General features: G+C 47.8%; 1 protein-coding gene and 1 long non-coding RNA gene across 3 annotated transcripts in view; one reads left to right on the forward strand and one right to left on the reverse strand.

The window, feature by feature from the left end:
- Nucleotides 1-73: 73 nt before the first annotated feature.
- LOC105490014 (zinc finger protein 514) overlaps nucleotides 74-13446 on the forward strand; it is a 29445-nt gene continuing 16072 nt past the window's right edge. The window contains exons 1-2 of one of the 2 annotated variants that reach the window (XM_011755217.3): nucleotides 74-748; nucleotides 4774-4950. In XM_011755217.3, the coding sequence (XP_011753519.2) occupies nucleotides 707-748; nucleotides 4774-4950 (219 nt within the window). In that variant the 5' untranslated portion in view covers nucleotides 74-706. Of the gene's footprint in view, nucleotides 749-4773; nucleotides 4951-6535; nucleotides 7135-8682; nucleotides 8772-13446 lie in introns of those variants that run through there. The other variant, XM_011755219.3, reaches the window with a different exon arrangement.
- LOC105490013 (uncharacterized) lies at nucleotides 2765-6848 on the reverse strand. Its single transcript, XR_011612160.1, has 2 exons — nucleotides 6723-6848; nucleotides 2765-4907 (listed from the first exon to the last, which is right to left on the reverse strand). It is a non-coding gene; the product is annotated as an uncharacterized lncRNA (long non-coding RNA).

The raw sequence follows: 13446 nt of genomic DNA on the forward strand, positions 1-13446 counted from the left end.
CAAGGACTTCATCTCCCAGAAGTCTGCGCGCCCGGTGCGCCTTAATATGACGTCAGAAAATCTGTGCAAACGCCAGCTTCGCGCGGCTGAACAGGATCCAAAATGGCAGCGCTGTCGCCTTAGCTGAGAGAGCGAGCCGTTGTGGATGTTTGGGAGACTTATGGTCACCCTGAAGTACTGCCTGCGCCTGGTGTCCAGTTCCTCCAGTCATCCGATGGGAGCGCCGTCCACAGGGAATGTGTCTGTCTGATCCTGGTGCCTCTGCCCAGCCGGCAGGGGAAGACCGAGACGAAATCGAGTCATCTAGCGTTGGAAAGGGCTTATTTCCGCTTCCGCTTGTCCATTTGCAGAAATTTGATTCTGGAATTTTGGCCCGAGAGGCAGTTTGGTTGTGAGAACAGGGCTGCGGTTCCAGGCAGGGTCCATGCACATATTTGCGTTGGAAGGAGAGAAGAGCCTAGGACATATATGTATTAGCTGTGCAGCTGGTCCGACTCCCGACTGCTTGAGCTCACACCAGCCGGCCTTGGAGTTGCTGGAAGGGCGCTGGCTGCAAGCTAAGATCACCCGGAGAGCTTTAGACATTGATGCCTGAGGCCCAGCTGTGGAGCGAAAGTTTGCAAAGAGCTGCAGGTGACTCTAACGTGCAGCTAAAGCTAAGAACTATTGAGCTATAGCTCCGGGAAGACTGAAAATTACAAAGAATATGATAAAATCCTACTTCAGGAACAAAACTACATTTTTCCAGGTTAATACTTCGTTAGTTTTTTTTTTTTTTTTAAGTTTTTTTGGGGTACACAGTAGTTGTAAACATTTATGGGCCACCTGAGATATTTTGACACAGGCATGCAATACGTAATAACCTCATCAGGATAAATGGGATGTCCATTACCTCAAGCATTTATCCTTTGTATTACAAACAATTCAGTTATATTCCTTTAATTACTTTAAAATGTTCAATATTATTGGCTGTAGTTACTCCGATGTGCTATCAAATACTAGTTATACTATTTCTTATTCTATTTTTGTACCTATTAACTAGCCCCACTTCCCCACCCCACCAACCCTTCCCAGTCTCTGTTAATCATCCTTCTACTCTGCATCTCCATAAGACTACACTTTCATTCAAAAAAATCCTAATTGCTCACCATAGGCAAGGCACGGTTGAGTAAGTTACTGACCCAAATGAACTCTTGGTCCAATGGAAAAAATCACAATAGAGGCAGTATGTTCTACAATTATGTCACCCCTCGGCATACTATGAGAGTACAATGGAGGAAGGAAGCTATTAACTATGGTTGGGAAAGGTGGGAAAGGATTCCTATAATTGGTGTGCTTAAAGTAATTAAGAAAAAGAAGTGTGATCTAAACAGAGAATAGCACCTGCAAAGGCACAGTCTAGAGGATAAAAGTGAAAAGAATTTGTAGCAAAGTGAATGGCTTGTGGATGAGGTTTAGGGGCCAATAACTATCTTGAGGTAAGGCCAGGTTGTGGCTGACTTTGTGTTGTACTAACGAGTTTGGACCTTCCTAGAAGATTAGAGCTTGATTAAAGTCACAACATCCACAAGAGAAATATTTTCTTTTTGTTCCATTCTGTGTGGTGGTTTTTATTATTTATTTAGCTTTTTTTTTGAGACAGAATCTCCCTCTGTCGCCCAGGCTGAAGTGCAGTGGCCGGATCTCAGCTCACTGCAAGCTCCGCCTTCCGGGTTTACGCCATTCTCCTGCCTCAGCCTCCCGAGTAGCTGGGACTACAGGCGCCCGCCACCTCGCCCGGCTAGTTTTTTGTATTTTTTTTTTTAGTAGAGACGGGGTTTCACCGTGTTAGCCAGGATGGTCTTGATCTCCTGACCTCGTGATCCGCCCGTCTTGGCCTCCCAAAGTGCTGGGATTACAGGCTTGAGCCACCATGCCCGGCCTTATTATTTATTTAGCTTTATACTGAGGGTGGAAACTGGGGTCCTGAAAGTGTTTCTTTCTAGAATATTCTGCACCCACTGGCAGGCCTTAGGCTTTGTCTTTACTGCTTCCATGTAGCTGCCAAAGTGGAAGTTTATATTCTCTAGGATTTAGCGGCCTCAAAGTCAGGTTTGTTGCTCGATTCTCAGAATTCTAGCTCTCATTTTATTTTTTGAGACATGCTCTGGCTCTGTCATCCAGGCCGGAATGCAGTGGCATGCTCTCAGCTCACTGCAAGCTCCACCTCCTGGGCTCATGTAGTCCTCCCATCTCAGCCTCAAGAGTAGCTGGGACTACAGCTGTGCACCACCAGGCCGGGCTAATTTTTGTATATATATTTTTTTAGAGACAGAGTTTTACCATGTTGCCCAGGCTGGTTTCAAACTCGGGCTCAAGCAATCCACCCTCTTCGGCCTCCCAGAGTGCTAGGATTACAGGCATGAGCCACTGCGTCTGGCCCATTTCACTTTATTTTTTTGAATGTTTACACATTCCTCACTTTCATGCCTGCTTATCAGTGTGTTTATAAAGATGTTTGTAATTTTTCAGCATTTTTAGTTTTTTTGATTAAGAGGGCTGTTTAGGCCATCTAATCTGCCATGTTACTGGGAAGATTAAGAGAATTTTAACTGATTTTCTCAAAAGAGGAGGAGCATATCGAAGCTAAGCAGCCAAGAAGTGACATACATTAATTTTTTTAGAGTAAAACAGATACCTCTTGGGCCCACAAGCTTGTAGGTTCTGCCAAATTGCAGGATGTTATGACCATCTGATGCTGTTTAACAAACCAGTCCAAACTTAGTGACTTAAAACAACAATTTTATTAGGCCAACACATTCTGTGGGTCGGGAACTTGGATGGGCACAACAGGGATGGGCACACAAGGATATCATTTGGATATCCCCTCCAAATCTCATGTTGAGATGTAATCCCCAGTGTTGGAGATGGGGCCTGGTGGGATGTATTTGGGTGATGGGGGCAGATCCCTCATGGCTTGGTGCTGTCCTTGTAATAGTGAGTACTCCTGAGATCTGGTTTTTTACGTGTGTGGCACCTTCCTGCCCTCCCCAACTCTGTTTTGTTCCTGCTTTCACCATGCAAAGTGCAAGCTCCCACTTCACCTTCCACGGGGAGTGAAAGCTCCCTGAAGCCTCCCCAGGAGCCAAACATGCCAGTGCCATGCTTCCTGTACAGCCAGAAGAACCAAGAACCAATGAAACCTCTTTTCTTTATAAATTGCCCAGTTTCGGGTATTTATAGCAGTGCAGAATGGCCTAACACAGCTCGTTTCTGCTTCCCAATTTCTGGATCCTCAATTGGGAGGACTGTATCTGGCACCCAGATTGGCACGTGTGGCTAGGCTCAGCTGCGACTGTTAGTCCCCGCACGTAACCTCTCTTTGTGCTTGGACTTCCTCACAGCATGGTGACCTTGGGGCAGTCAGGCTTCTTGCACCTCATTTCAGGGCTCTAAGAGGGTCCCAGGGGACGAGACAGAGGCTTCATGGCTTTTTTTTTTTTTTTTGAGACAGAGTGTCGCTCTTGTTGCTCAGGCTGGAGTGCAATGGCACGATCTCGGCTCACCACAATCTCTGCCTCCCGGGTTCAAGCGATTCTTCTGCCTCAGCCTCCCGAGTACCTGGGATTACAGGCATGTGCCATCACGTCCGGCTAATTTTGTATTTTTAGTAGAGATGGGTTTTCTCCATGTTGGTCAGGCTGGTCTCCAACTCCCGACCTCAGGTGATACGCCCACCTCTGCCTCCCAAAGTGCTGGGATTACAGGCGTGAGCCACTGCGGCCAAGAAGCCTTTTTTTTATTTTTTATTTTTGAGACGGAGTTTTGCCCTGTCACCCAAGCTGGAGTGCAGTGGGCAACCTCGGCCCCCCAGGTTCCAGTGATTCTCCTGCCTCAGCCTCCTAGGTATCTGGGATTACAGGTGCACACTACCATGCCCAGCTAATTTTTGTATTTTTTAGTAGAGACGGGGTTTTGCAGAGACAGGTGTGAGCCACTGCACCCAGCTACCAGTCTTAAAAGTTTACAAACTGCAGTCTGGGCGCGGTGGCTCATGCCTGTAATCCCAGCACTTTGGGAGGCTGAGGCGGGCGGATCACGAGGTCAGGAGATTGAGACCATCCTGGCTAACACGGTGAAACCCCGTCTCTACTAAAAATACAAAAAATTAGCCGGGCGTGGTGACGGGTACCTGTAGTCCCAGCTACTCGGGAGGCTGAGGCAAGAGAATGGCATGAACCTGGGAGGCAGAGGTTGTGATGAGCCAAGATCGTGCCACTGCCGTCCAGCCTGGGAGACAGCAAGACTCTGTCTCAAAAAAAAAAAAAAGTTTACAAACTGTATGATTCCATTTATGTGACATTCAGGAAAAGGCAAAACTATAGGGACAGGTAACAGCAGTGGTCACGGGTTGGGTGGAAGAGGTGTTTGCAGAGCAACAGTAAAAGGAATGTTGAAGGTGGTGGAGAGTGTATAGGCTGGTGAGGACTGGAGCTCCACCAACAGTGCTTTGAGATGAAATGGTGCACTAGAGCACTGAGCAGGAGAGAGAATATGCCTGGGATAATTAACGTGCATTGTAACAAACAAGGGCCTCTGGATCAAGATCTGTCCCAAAGGACACAATGTAAGATTGGGGAATTTTAGACACTGTAGCAGGCCCAGAGGATGGGCATCAGGAAAAGGCAGTGGCCCTCAAGTTCATCTGAAGTAGTTCCATCTCTAGTTTTGTTGACCCATCAATGAGATGAAAATCTTTTCTCACTTGTCCATCCCCTCACCTTTTTGGTTCAGAGCACCGAAGATGGAAAAGCTCCTATACCAGCCATGGTTCCCAGACAATGTCCCCCTGCGTGGATGAGGGTTTGCTTGCTGCGCCATCCTGGCCATCTGTGCCACTGGAAGTGCTGGCAGAGAAGTGAAACAGACTGCAAAAGCAGGAAAGGAGAATGGGCTCTTTGCCTTGATTTTGTAAGTTATTTTGTCCTGAACTCCTAAATAGAGTTGATAAACCAATCTCTCTATCCTCATGAGTGGCCCTTCTCTGGCTGAGGGCTGCCTCCAGAAAACCACTGTTTTAATACTCAGACTGTGCCTTAGGCATCAGCGCTGCTCTAACAGAGTATCTTAAAGGGGGTAATTTGTAAATAATACAGATTTGTTGTTCACAGTTCTGGAGGCTGGGAAATCCAGTATCAACATGCCAGCTGATTCAGGGGCTGGTGAGGGTGCGTTTCTCATAGATGGCACCTTCTGTGTCCTCACATGGCAGAAGGAGCAAAGGGGGCTAAGGCCCGTTTTTATTTTTATTTTATTTATTTATTTATTTTTTGAGATGGAGTCTCGCTCTGTTGCCCAGGCTGGAGTGCAGTGGCATGATCTTGGCTCACTACAACCTCCGCCTCCCAGATTCAAGCAATTCTCCTGTCTCAGCCTTCTGAGTAGCTGGGATTACAGGTGTGCACCACCACGCCCAGCTAATTTTTCAAAATATATTTTTGGTAGAGACAGGGTTTCACCATGTTGGCCAGGCTGGTCTCAAACTCCTGACCTCGTGTGATCTGCCCATCTTGGCCTCCCAAAGTGCTGGGATTACAGATGTGAGCCACCACGCCCGGTCTAAGGCCTGTTTTTAAAGGGCACTAATCTCATTCATGAGGGCAGAGTCTTCCAAAGGCTCCATCTCTTAATACTGTCACCTTGGGAGTTAGGTTTCAACATATGAATTTGAGGGGGACACATACATTTAGACCATAGCAAGCTGTTTTTCCATTTCTTTTGGGTCCTAAATGATATTTGTTTCTGGAGTAGGAGGGCATCCAAAGTCCTCTTTTGTTCTCCATCACCCTTTGCTGAATTCAGGGGCAGATGGAGAAAGGCAAGAGGCACGGGGCAGCCTGTAGAAGCAGTATCTAGCACTGAGCCCCCCGTATCTCCTAGGCAGCCAGGAGAACCTCCTGGAAATCCTCACTCAGCAGATCCAGGGCAGGACTGCGGCTTCTGTTGAACAGCCTTACATCGAGATATGCGGCTTGGGCGCCGTGGCTCACACCTGTAACTGCAGCACTTTGGGAAGCTGCGGTGGGAGGATCATCTGAGGTCAGGAGTTCGAGACCAGCCTGGCTAACACAGTGAAACCCCCGTCTCCACTAAAAATACAACAAATTAGCTGGGCGTGGTGGCGGGCACCTGTAATCCCAGATACTACGGAGGCTGAGACAGGAGAATTGCTTGTATCCAGAAGGCAGAGGTTGCGGTGAGCCGAGAGCGCGCCACTGCACTCCAACCTGGGCGACAGAGTGAGCCTGTCTCCAAAAAAAGAGAGGGAGATGAGGCTGGGCTACCAAAGGCACGCGCGAGAGCGGAAACGCTTGTAGGTCCGGCCCTCCGGGGAGAGCGGGGTGAAAGCCGGCGCGCACGGCCCTTCCCAGCTGAGGTCCTCTCGGGCCTCCCCGCGCCCCCCACCCCGCCCCCAACCCCCGGCGCTCGCTCCGAAGGGCCTCGGCGGCGGCCGCGTCTGCGCGAGCTGGGGACGGCCTCGGGAGGCGGGGCTGGGCCTATCCCTGTGCGCGTTCGGAGACTGCGGGCGCGCAGACCTGTCCTGGGCCCGCTCCCCGGCCTCTTACAGAGCGGGGCGTGTCCCTCCGAGTGCCCCCCGCTAGGGACTGTGCAGGCCGGAGCTAGGCAGGGGCAGCGGGGAAGCCGGGCTGATGGGGCCTGTGCCTGCCCCGTGAGGCTCTCACCGAATCCCTGCTGTCTCCGGGCAGCTGAAGGGCGCCGGGCCCCCGCGTCGCGGGCGTGGCTGTGGCCGTGTCTCCTGGTGGTCTGAGCCCAGTGCGCGTGTGGATCCACGTGGGAGCTGGGTTCCAGAGCCTGGTCCTGAGGCGGAGCCGAGCGCGGGGAGGAGGCTGGACTTGGCGGGGGAAGAGCACGGCGCCGGGCGCACCCGTGTTTGCCGGCCCTGCCCTGGGCCTTGCAGGTCCGCTGGCCCCGCCGCGCCTACTGGGGATGTCCCGTGTGCCCCAGGCAGCCTCAGCCTGCGTCCCGCTCCCTGAACCCTCGGGAGGACCACAGGGCTGTGGCCGAAAGACAGAGATTTGGACCTAGTGAAAGGACGTCGCTCCTTAGCCCCAGCTATGGACTCCACAGCATCAGGTTTGGCTCTGGAGCGTGCAGAGGGCCAGGAGCCCTCTTGGGGAGCTAGTACCGGGCCCGATATGAGGAGGACCCCAGGAAGAGGCCGGGGAATCGCACTGAAGGGGAAGGGGAAGGCTGTACTGCGTCTGCCTTCCCGGTGGCGACATCTAACCTTCCAGACCCAGGAGGCTGAAGCCGCGGTCTGCTGGGTCTGGCAGGGGTCTCTAGATGACCGTGGCAGAGGTGGAGGAGATGGCCACGGAAAATTGTCCCAATGGCCAGAGGAGAGAGAGGAGAGCGAGGAGAGCAGAAGAGGATCTGATCTCGTCCTGCTGCTGCAGGGAGAGGACAAGCAAACCCAAGAGGGAGTGGCCCTTGGCCAGGGATCAGAGAACAATAGAGCCATTTGGAGCCTTGTCATCCACCTCCTTAATCACCTCACTAATAAGGTTCTTCCAGCCCTTCTAGCTCGGCAGTGTATAAGGTCAGCAGTGTACACGGTTGGCACCTCCTGTGAGCTCTTCCCCCAGTAGCACTGGGGCAGGACAATCCAGGGGACCCAGGAGATTTTAAGCCAGTCCTAGGTTTAGAACGTCCTGTCTTTCACCAGGTGGCCGTTTTAATGCGACTGTTCATCCTTCAGTGCACATGCTCAAGGACACAAAACTGGCCAGTGGAAGAACTGGGCCCAGTCCCTGGGCCTCCCAACCCTTTTTTCCTTTATACCCTTGCTAATCAGTGTGGCTCTGGCACCAGCAGAGGCACTGCCCAGAAGCTCTCTAGAATTGCAGACTCTGGGGCCCCACACATCCTCAAACAGGGTCCTAGCAAGTCTTGAACTGGAGTTTCACAAGATCCTCAGGGATCCACACACACATGAAGCTTGAGGAGTGCCGACCTGTGCTATGCTGCCTGCTTACATCCATATTGTTAGCCTTAACTACTCTGGCATGATTTGGGCTAGTTTTTTTGTTTGTTTTAAGGCTCTGCAAACAGTATGATACAAAGCTTTTTAACGAAGGAGCTCTCAAGTGTGCTGCAGAGACCTAACAGAGCTTGGGAACACCAGGGGCAGTTTCTCAGGAAGAGGCAGCCTCTGAGCTGGGTTCCCAAGGATGAGGGGAGAGGTGTAACTTCCTCCCCTTAAAGCCTCATCATCCCGCATGGCCTCGCCTTGGGTCTTGTGTAGTTGTTAACCTGTAGGCTAGATTGAAAGTTCCTTGAAGGTCTTTTCCATGTTTATATTTCCAAAAGTCCTAGGAGATGACCTGCATACCGTATGCCCAGCAAATAACTTCAGTGGTGTGGCCAGACTGGTCACACTTCACTCACCTGTAGACTGATGTGGGCCTGTGGACAGATGGGAGCCTCATGCAGCTGTGTACAGGGGCACTTCTCTCTATGTTTGAAGGCTAGAAGCTGCCCCTCAGATCCCTTTGACCCACTGGTGTCCTCAGGACCACGGAGGTGACATTCAGAGCTGTTCTGGGTCTCAGGCTTGGGAAGTCTGAGAGCTGTGTGTGCCAGCAGGGTCAGCTTCCCTCACGTCTCCTTCTACCTTCCCAGCTTCCCCTTCTCAGAATCCTGCTCTTCCTCCAGAGAGATTCCCAGGAGCAAAGGGAACAACCACTTCATTCCTGAAAGCTAGGCCTCAGGTGAGTTGTGTTCTCCATTTTTCCTCAAATGCCTGAACCATGGTTAGCTTTGCCTACTTTTCACCAAACAGTAGCCTCTTTGTTCACTGAGGGAACTGACCCGATGCTGTCTCTGCGGGAGGCTGAGCCCGTCCAAGTGAATGATGGCTCCCTGCCCTGCCCAGGGTGTTCTCTTCTTGCTATGCACCTTCTCAGATCATATTTCTGGAAAGGGCACTGTGGTGACCACCAGGTAATATGACAGCCCTGGCCTTGAGAGAATGTCACAGCCACAGTGGGAGAGGACCCTGACACCCTGAACGCAGCCACCAGTAACATGATGTGAATGGTTTGATGCCAAATGGAGTGGCACACACAGGCCTTTCCATCGAGGTTCACGAAAAGGGGAATTGGCCTGTTCGGAGAGGTTGAGAAAGCTTGTGGAGAATTGGGGACAAGTGGGTTCTGAGGGTATAGACAGGTGGGCAGGCCATTTGAGGCTGGGTCCCTGTTCAGATGTTATCTCCCTGGATTAGGGAGGAGACACACTTAACTTTACTGTTGACAGGCTGTGTGGCCTTGGATGAGTCACCTAACCTCTCTGTGCTTTGGTTTGCCTCCTGTAACATGAAGACTATAATAATGTTAACGATAATGAAAATAGTTATTATTTATGGAGAACAAAACCTGTATCAGGAACTAGTCTCTACAATTTGCACATACTAATTCATTTTGTCTCTAAAACGTTCCCATAAATGGTTACCATTTTGAAGAATGGTAACCAAAGTGTGGAGAGGTTAACTGAAGAAATCAAGGCACAGAGAGAGAAAGTAACCTGTTGGTGGTTATCCAGTTAGTGAGGAAGGGACCCCAATTTTACATCCAGGCTGTCTAGCTCTGAGATCTTAACCACTCAATCATAGAACCGCCTCATGTGGTTGTTAGAGTCCACTGGCAGTTCCACTGGCAGATGGTAACTGCCTAATCCTTGTTGGCATCAGGATTCATGGTGACTGGCCCTCAAGGGGGATTCAGGTTTGGCTCTCGTGAGCTGGATGTGGAGGGGTACAAATGCCAGCCTCCGGGGTTTCCCAGCATCCAGGATAGGCATGGGATTCAGGCTTGATGATAGACACTGACATTTTACTTTTAAGCCAAAACGGGAACCCCCCCAGTAAGGCATTTAATCAGTAACGTCATAAATAGCGTTCAGATCTTTTTGGCCCTGACGTACATCGTTCAGAGATTTATCGAGTGCTCAGGTGGGTTCAGTGTGGTAATCATGGCCCCGCATCTCAGTGGCTCGCAGTCAGAAAGAGTGTCTTGTTTCTGCTGTCTTTATCGGTCGTGGGCTAACTGTGACTCTGCTCCACACCCTCTTCTCTCTGAGTTTCAGGCTGACGGGTCAGCCCCCTCTGGGATATGCTGTTCTGCTTTTGTTTTTGTTTTTGTTTAGCATTATTATTATTATTTTTTATTATACTTTAAGTTCTAGGGTACATGTGCACAAAGTGCAGGTTTGTTGCATAGGTATACATGTGCCATGTTGGTGTGCTGCATCCATTAACTCATTTATATTAGGTATATCTCCTCATGCTATCCCCCGCCCCCATGACAGGCCCAGTGTGTGATGTTCCCCTTCCTGTGTCCAAGTGTTCTCATTGTTCAATTACCACCTATGAGTGAGAACATGTGGTGTTTGGTTTTCTGTGCTTGCAATAGTTTGCTCAGAATGATGGTTTCCAGCTGCATCCATGTCCCTACAAAGAACATGAACTCATCCTTTTTTATGGCTGCATAGTATTCCATGGTGTATATGTGCCGCATTTTCTTAATCCAGCCTATCATTGATGGGCATTTGGGTTGGTTCCAAGTCTTTACTGTTGTGAATAGTGCTGCAATAAATCTACGTGTGCATGTGTCTTTATAGCAGCATGATTTATAATCCTTTGGGTACATACCTGGTAATGGGATGGCTCGGTCAAATGGTATTTCTAGTTCTAGATCCTTGAGGAATCGCCACACTGTCTTCCACAATGGTTGAACTAGTTTACAGTCCCACCAACAGTGTAAAAGTGTTCCTATTTCTCCACATCCTCTCCAGCACCTGTTGTTTCCTGACTTTTAATGATCGCCATTCTAACTGGTGTGAGATGGTATCTCATTGTGGTTTTGATTTGCATTTCTTTGATGGTGAGTGATGATGAGCAGTTTTTCATGTATCTGTTGGCTGCATAAATGTCTTCTTTTGAGAAGTGTCTGTTCATATCCTTTGCCCACTTTTTGATGGAGTTGTTTGATTTTTTCTTGTAAATTTGTTTAAGTTATTTGTAGATTCTGGATATTAGCCCTTTGCCAGAGCATTTGTCAATTTTGGCTTTTGTTGTCATTGCTTTTGGTGTTTTAGACATGAAGTCCTTGCCCATGCCTATGTCCTGAATGCTATTGCCTAGGTTTTCTTCTAGGGTTTTTATGGTTTTAGGTCTAACATTTAAGTCTTTAATTCATCTTGAATTCATTTTTGTGTAAGGTGTAAGGAAGGTATCCAGTTTCAGCTTTCTACATATGGCTAGCCAGTTTTCCCAGTACCATTTGTTAAATAGGGAATTTTTTCCCCATTTCTTGTTTTTGTCAGGTTTGTCAAAGATCAGATGGTTGTAGATGTGTGGCATTATTTCTGAGGGCTCTGTTCTGTTCTATAGGTCTATATCTCTCTTTTGGTACCAGTACCATGCTGTTTTGGGTACGGTAGCCTTGTAGTATAGTTTGAAGTCAGGTAGCATGATGCCTCCAGCTTTGTTCTTTTGGCTTGGGATTGTCTTGGCAATGTGGGCTCTTTTTTGGTTCCATATAAACTTTAAAGTAGTTTTTCCAATTCTTTGAAGAAAGTCATTGGTAGCTTAATGGGGATGGCATTGAATCTATAAATTACCTAGGGCAGCATGGCCATTTTCACGATATTGATTCTTCCTATCCATGAGCATGGAATGTTCTTCCATTTGTTTGTATCCTCTTTTATTTCATTGAGCAGTGGTCTGTAGTTCTCTTTGAAGAGGTCCTTCACATCCCTTGTAAGGTGGATTCCTAGGTATTTTATTCTCTTTGAAGCAATTGTGAATGGGAGTTCACTCATGATTTGGCTCTCTGTTTTGTCTGTCATTGGTGTATAGGAATGCTTGTGATTTTTGCACATTGATTTTGTATCCTGAGATTTTGCTGAAGTTACTTATCAGCTTAAGGAGGTTTTGGGCTGAGGCGATGGGGTTTTCTAAATATACAACCATATCATCTGCAAACAGGGACAGTCTGACTTCCTCTTTTCCTAACTGAATACCCTTTATTTCTTTCTCCTGCCTGATTGCCCTGGCCAGAACTTCCAACACTATGTTGAATAGGAGTGGTGAGAGAGGGCATCCCTGTCTTGTGCCAGTTTTCAAAGGGAATGCTTCAAGTTTTTGCCCATTCAGTATGATACTGGCTGTGGGTTTGTCATAAATAGCTTTTATTATTTTGAGATACGTCCCATCAATACCAAATTTATTGAGAATTTTTAGCATGAAGGGCTGTTGAATTTTGTCGAAGGCCTTTTCTGCATCAATTGAGATAATCATGTGGTTTTTGTCTTTGGTTCTGTTTATATGATGGATTACATTTATTGATTTGCATATGTTGAACCAGCCTTGCATCCCAGGGATGAAGCCCACTTGATCATGGTGGATTTTGATGTGCTTCTGGATTTGGTTTGCCAGTATTTTATTGAGGATTTTTGCATCAATGTTCATCAGGGATATTGGTCCAAACTTCTCTTTTTTTGTTGTGTCTCTGCCAAGCTATGGTATCAGGATGATGTTGGCCTCATAAAATGAGTTAGGGAGGATTCCCTCTTTTTCTATCTATTGGAGTAGTTTCAGAAGGAATGGTACCAGTTCCTGCTTGTATGTGGAATTCGGCTGTGAATCCGTCTGGTCCCGGACTTTTTTTGGTTGGTAGGCTATTAATTATTGCCTCAATTTCAGAGCCTGTTATTGGTCTTTTCAGGAATTCAACTTCTTCCTGGTTTAGTCTTGGGAGAGTGTATGTGTCCAGGAATTTATCCATTTCTTCTAGATTTTCTAGTTTATTTGTGTAGAGGTGTTTATAGTATTCTCTGATGGTAGTTTGTGTTTCTGTTGGATCGGTGGTGATAACCCCTTTATCATTTTTTATTGCGTCTATTTGATTCTTAACTCTTTTCTTCTTTATTAGTCTTGCTAGCGGTCTATCAGTTTTGTTGATCTTTTCAAAAAACCAGCTCCTGGATTCATTGATTTTTTGAAGGGTTTTTTGTGTCTCTATCTCCTTCAGTTCTGCTCTGATCTTAGTTATTTCTTGCTTTCTGCTAGCTTTTGAATGTGTTTGCTCTTGCTTCTCTAGTTCTTTTAATTGTGATGTTAGGGTGTCAATTTTAGATCTTTCCTGCTTTCTCTTGTGGACATTTGGTGCTATAGATTTCCCTCTACACACTGCTTTAAATATGTCCCAGAGATTCTGGTATGTTGTGTCTTTGTCCTCATTGGTTTCAAAGAACATCTTTATTTCTGCCTTCATTTCGTTTTGTACCCAGTAGTCTTTCAGGAGCAGGTTGTTCAGTGTCCATGTAGTTGAGCAGTTTTGAGTGAGTTTCTTCATCCTGAGTTCTAGTTTGATTGCACTGTGG

Source organism: Macaca nemestrina, chromosome 13 (genome assembly GCF_043159975.1).
Source record: "Macaca nemestrina isolate mMacNem1 chromosome 13, mMacNem.hap1, whole genome shotgun sequence".
NCBI classification, from domain to species: Eukaryota; Metazoa; Chordata; class Mammalia; order Primates; family Cercopithecidae; genus Macaca; species Macaca nemestrina.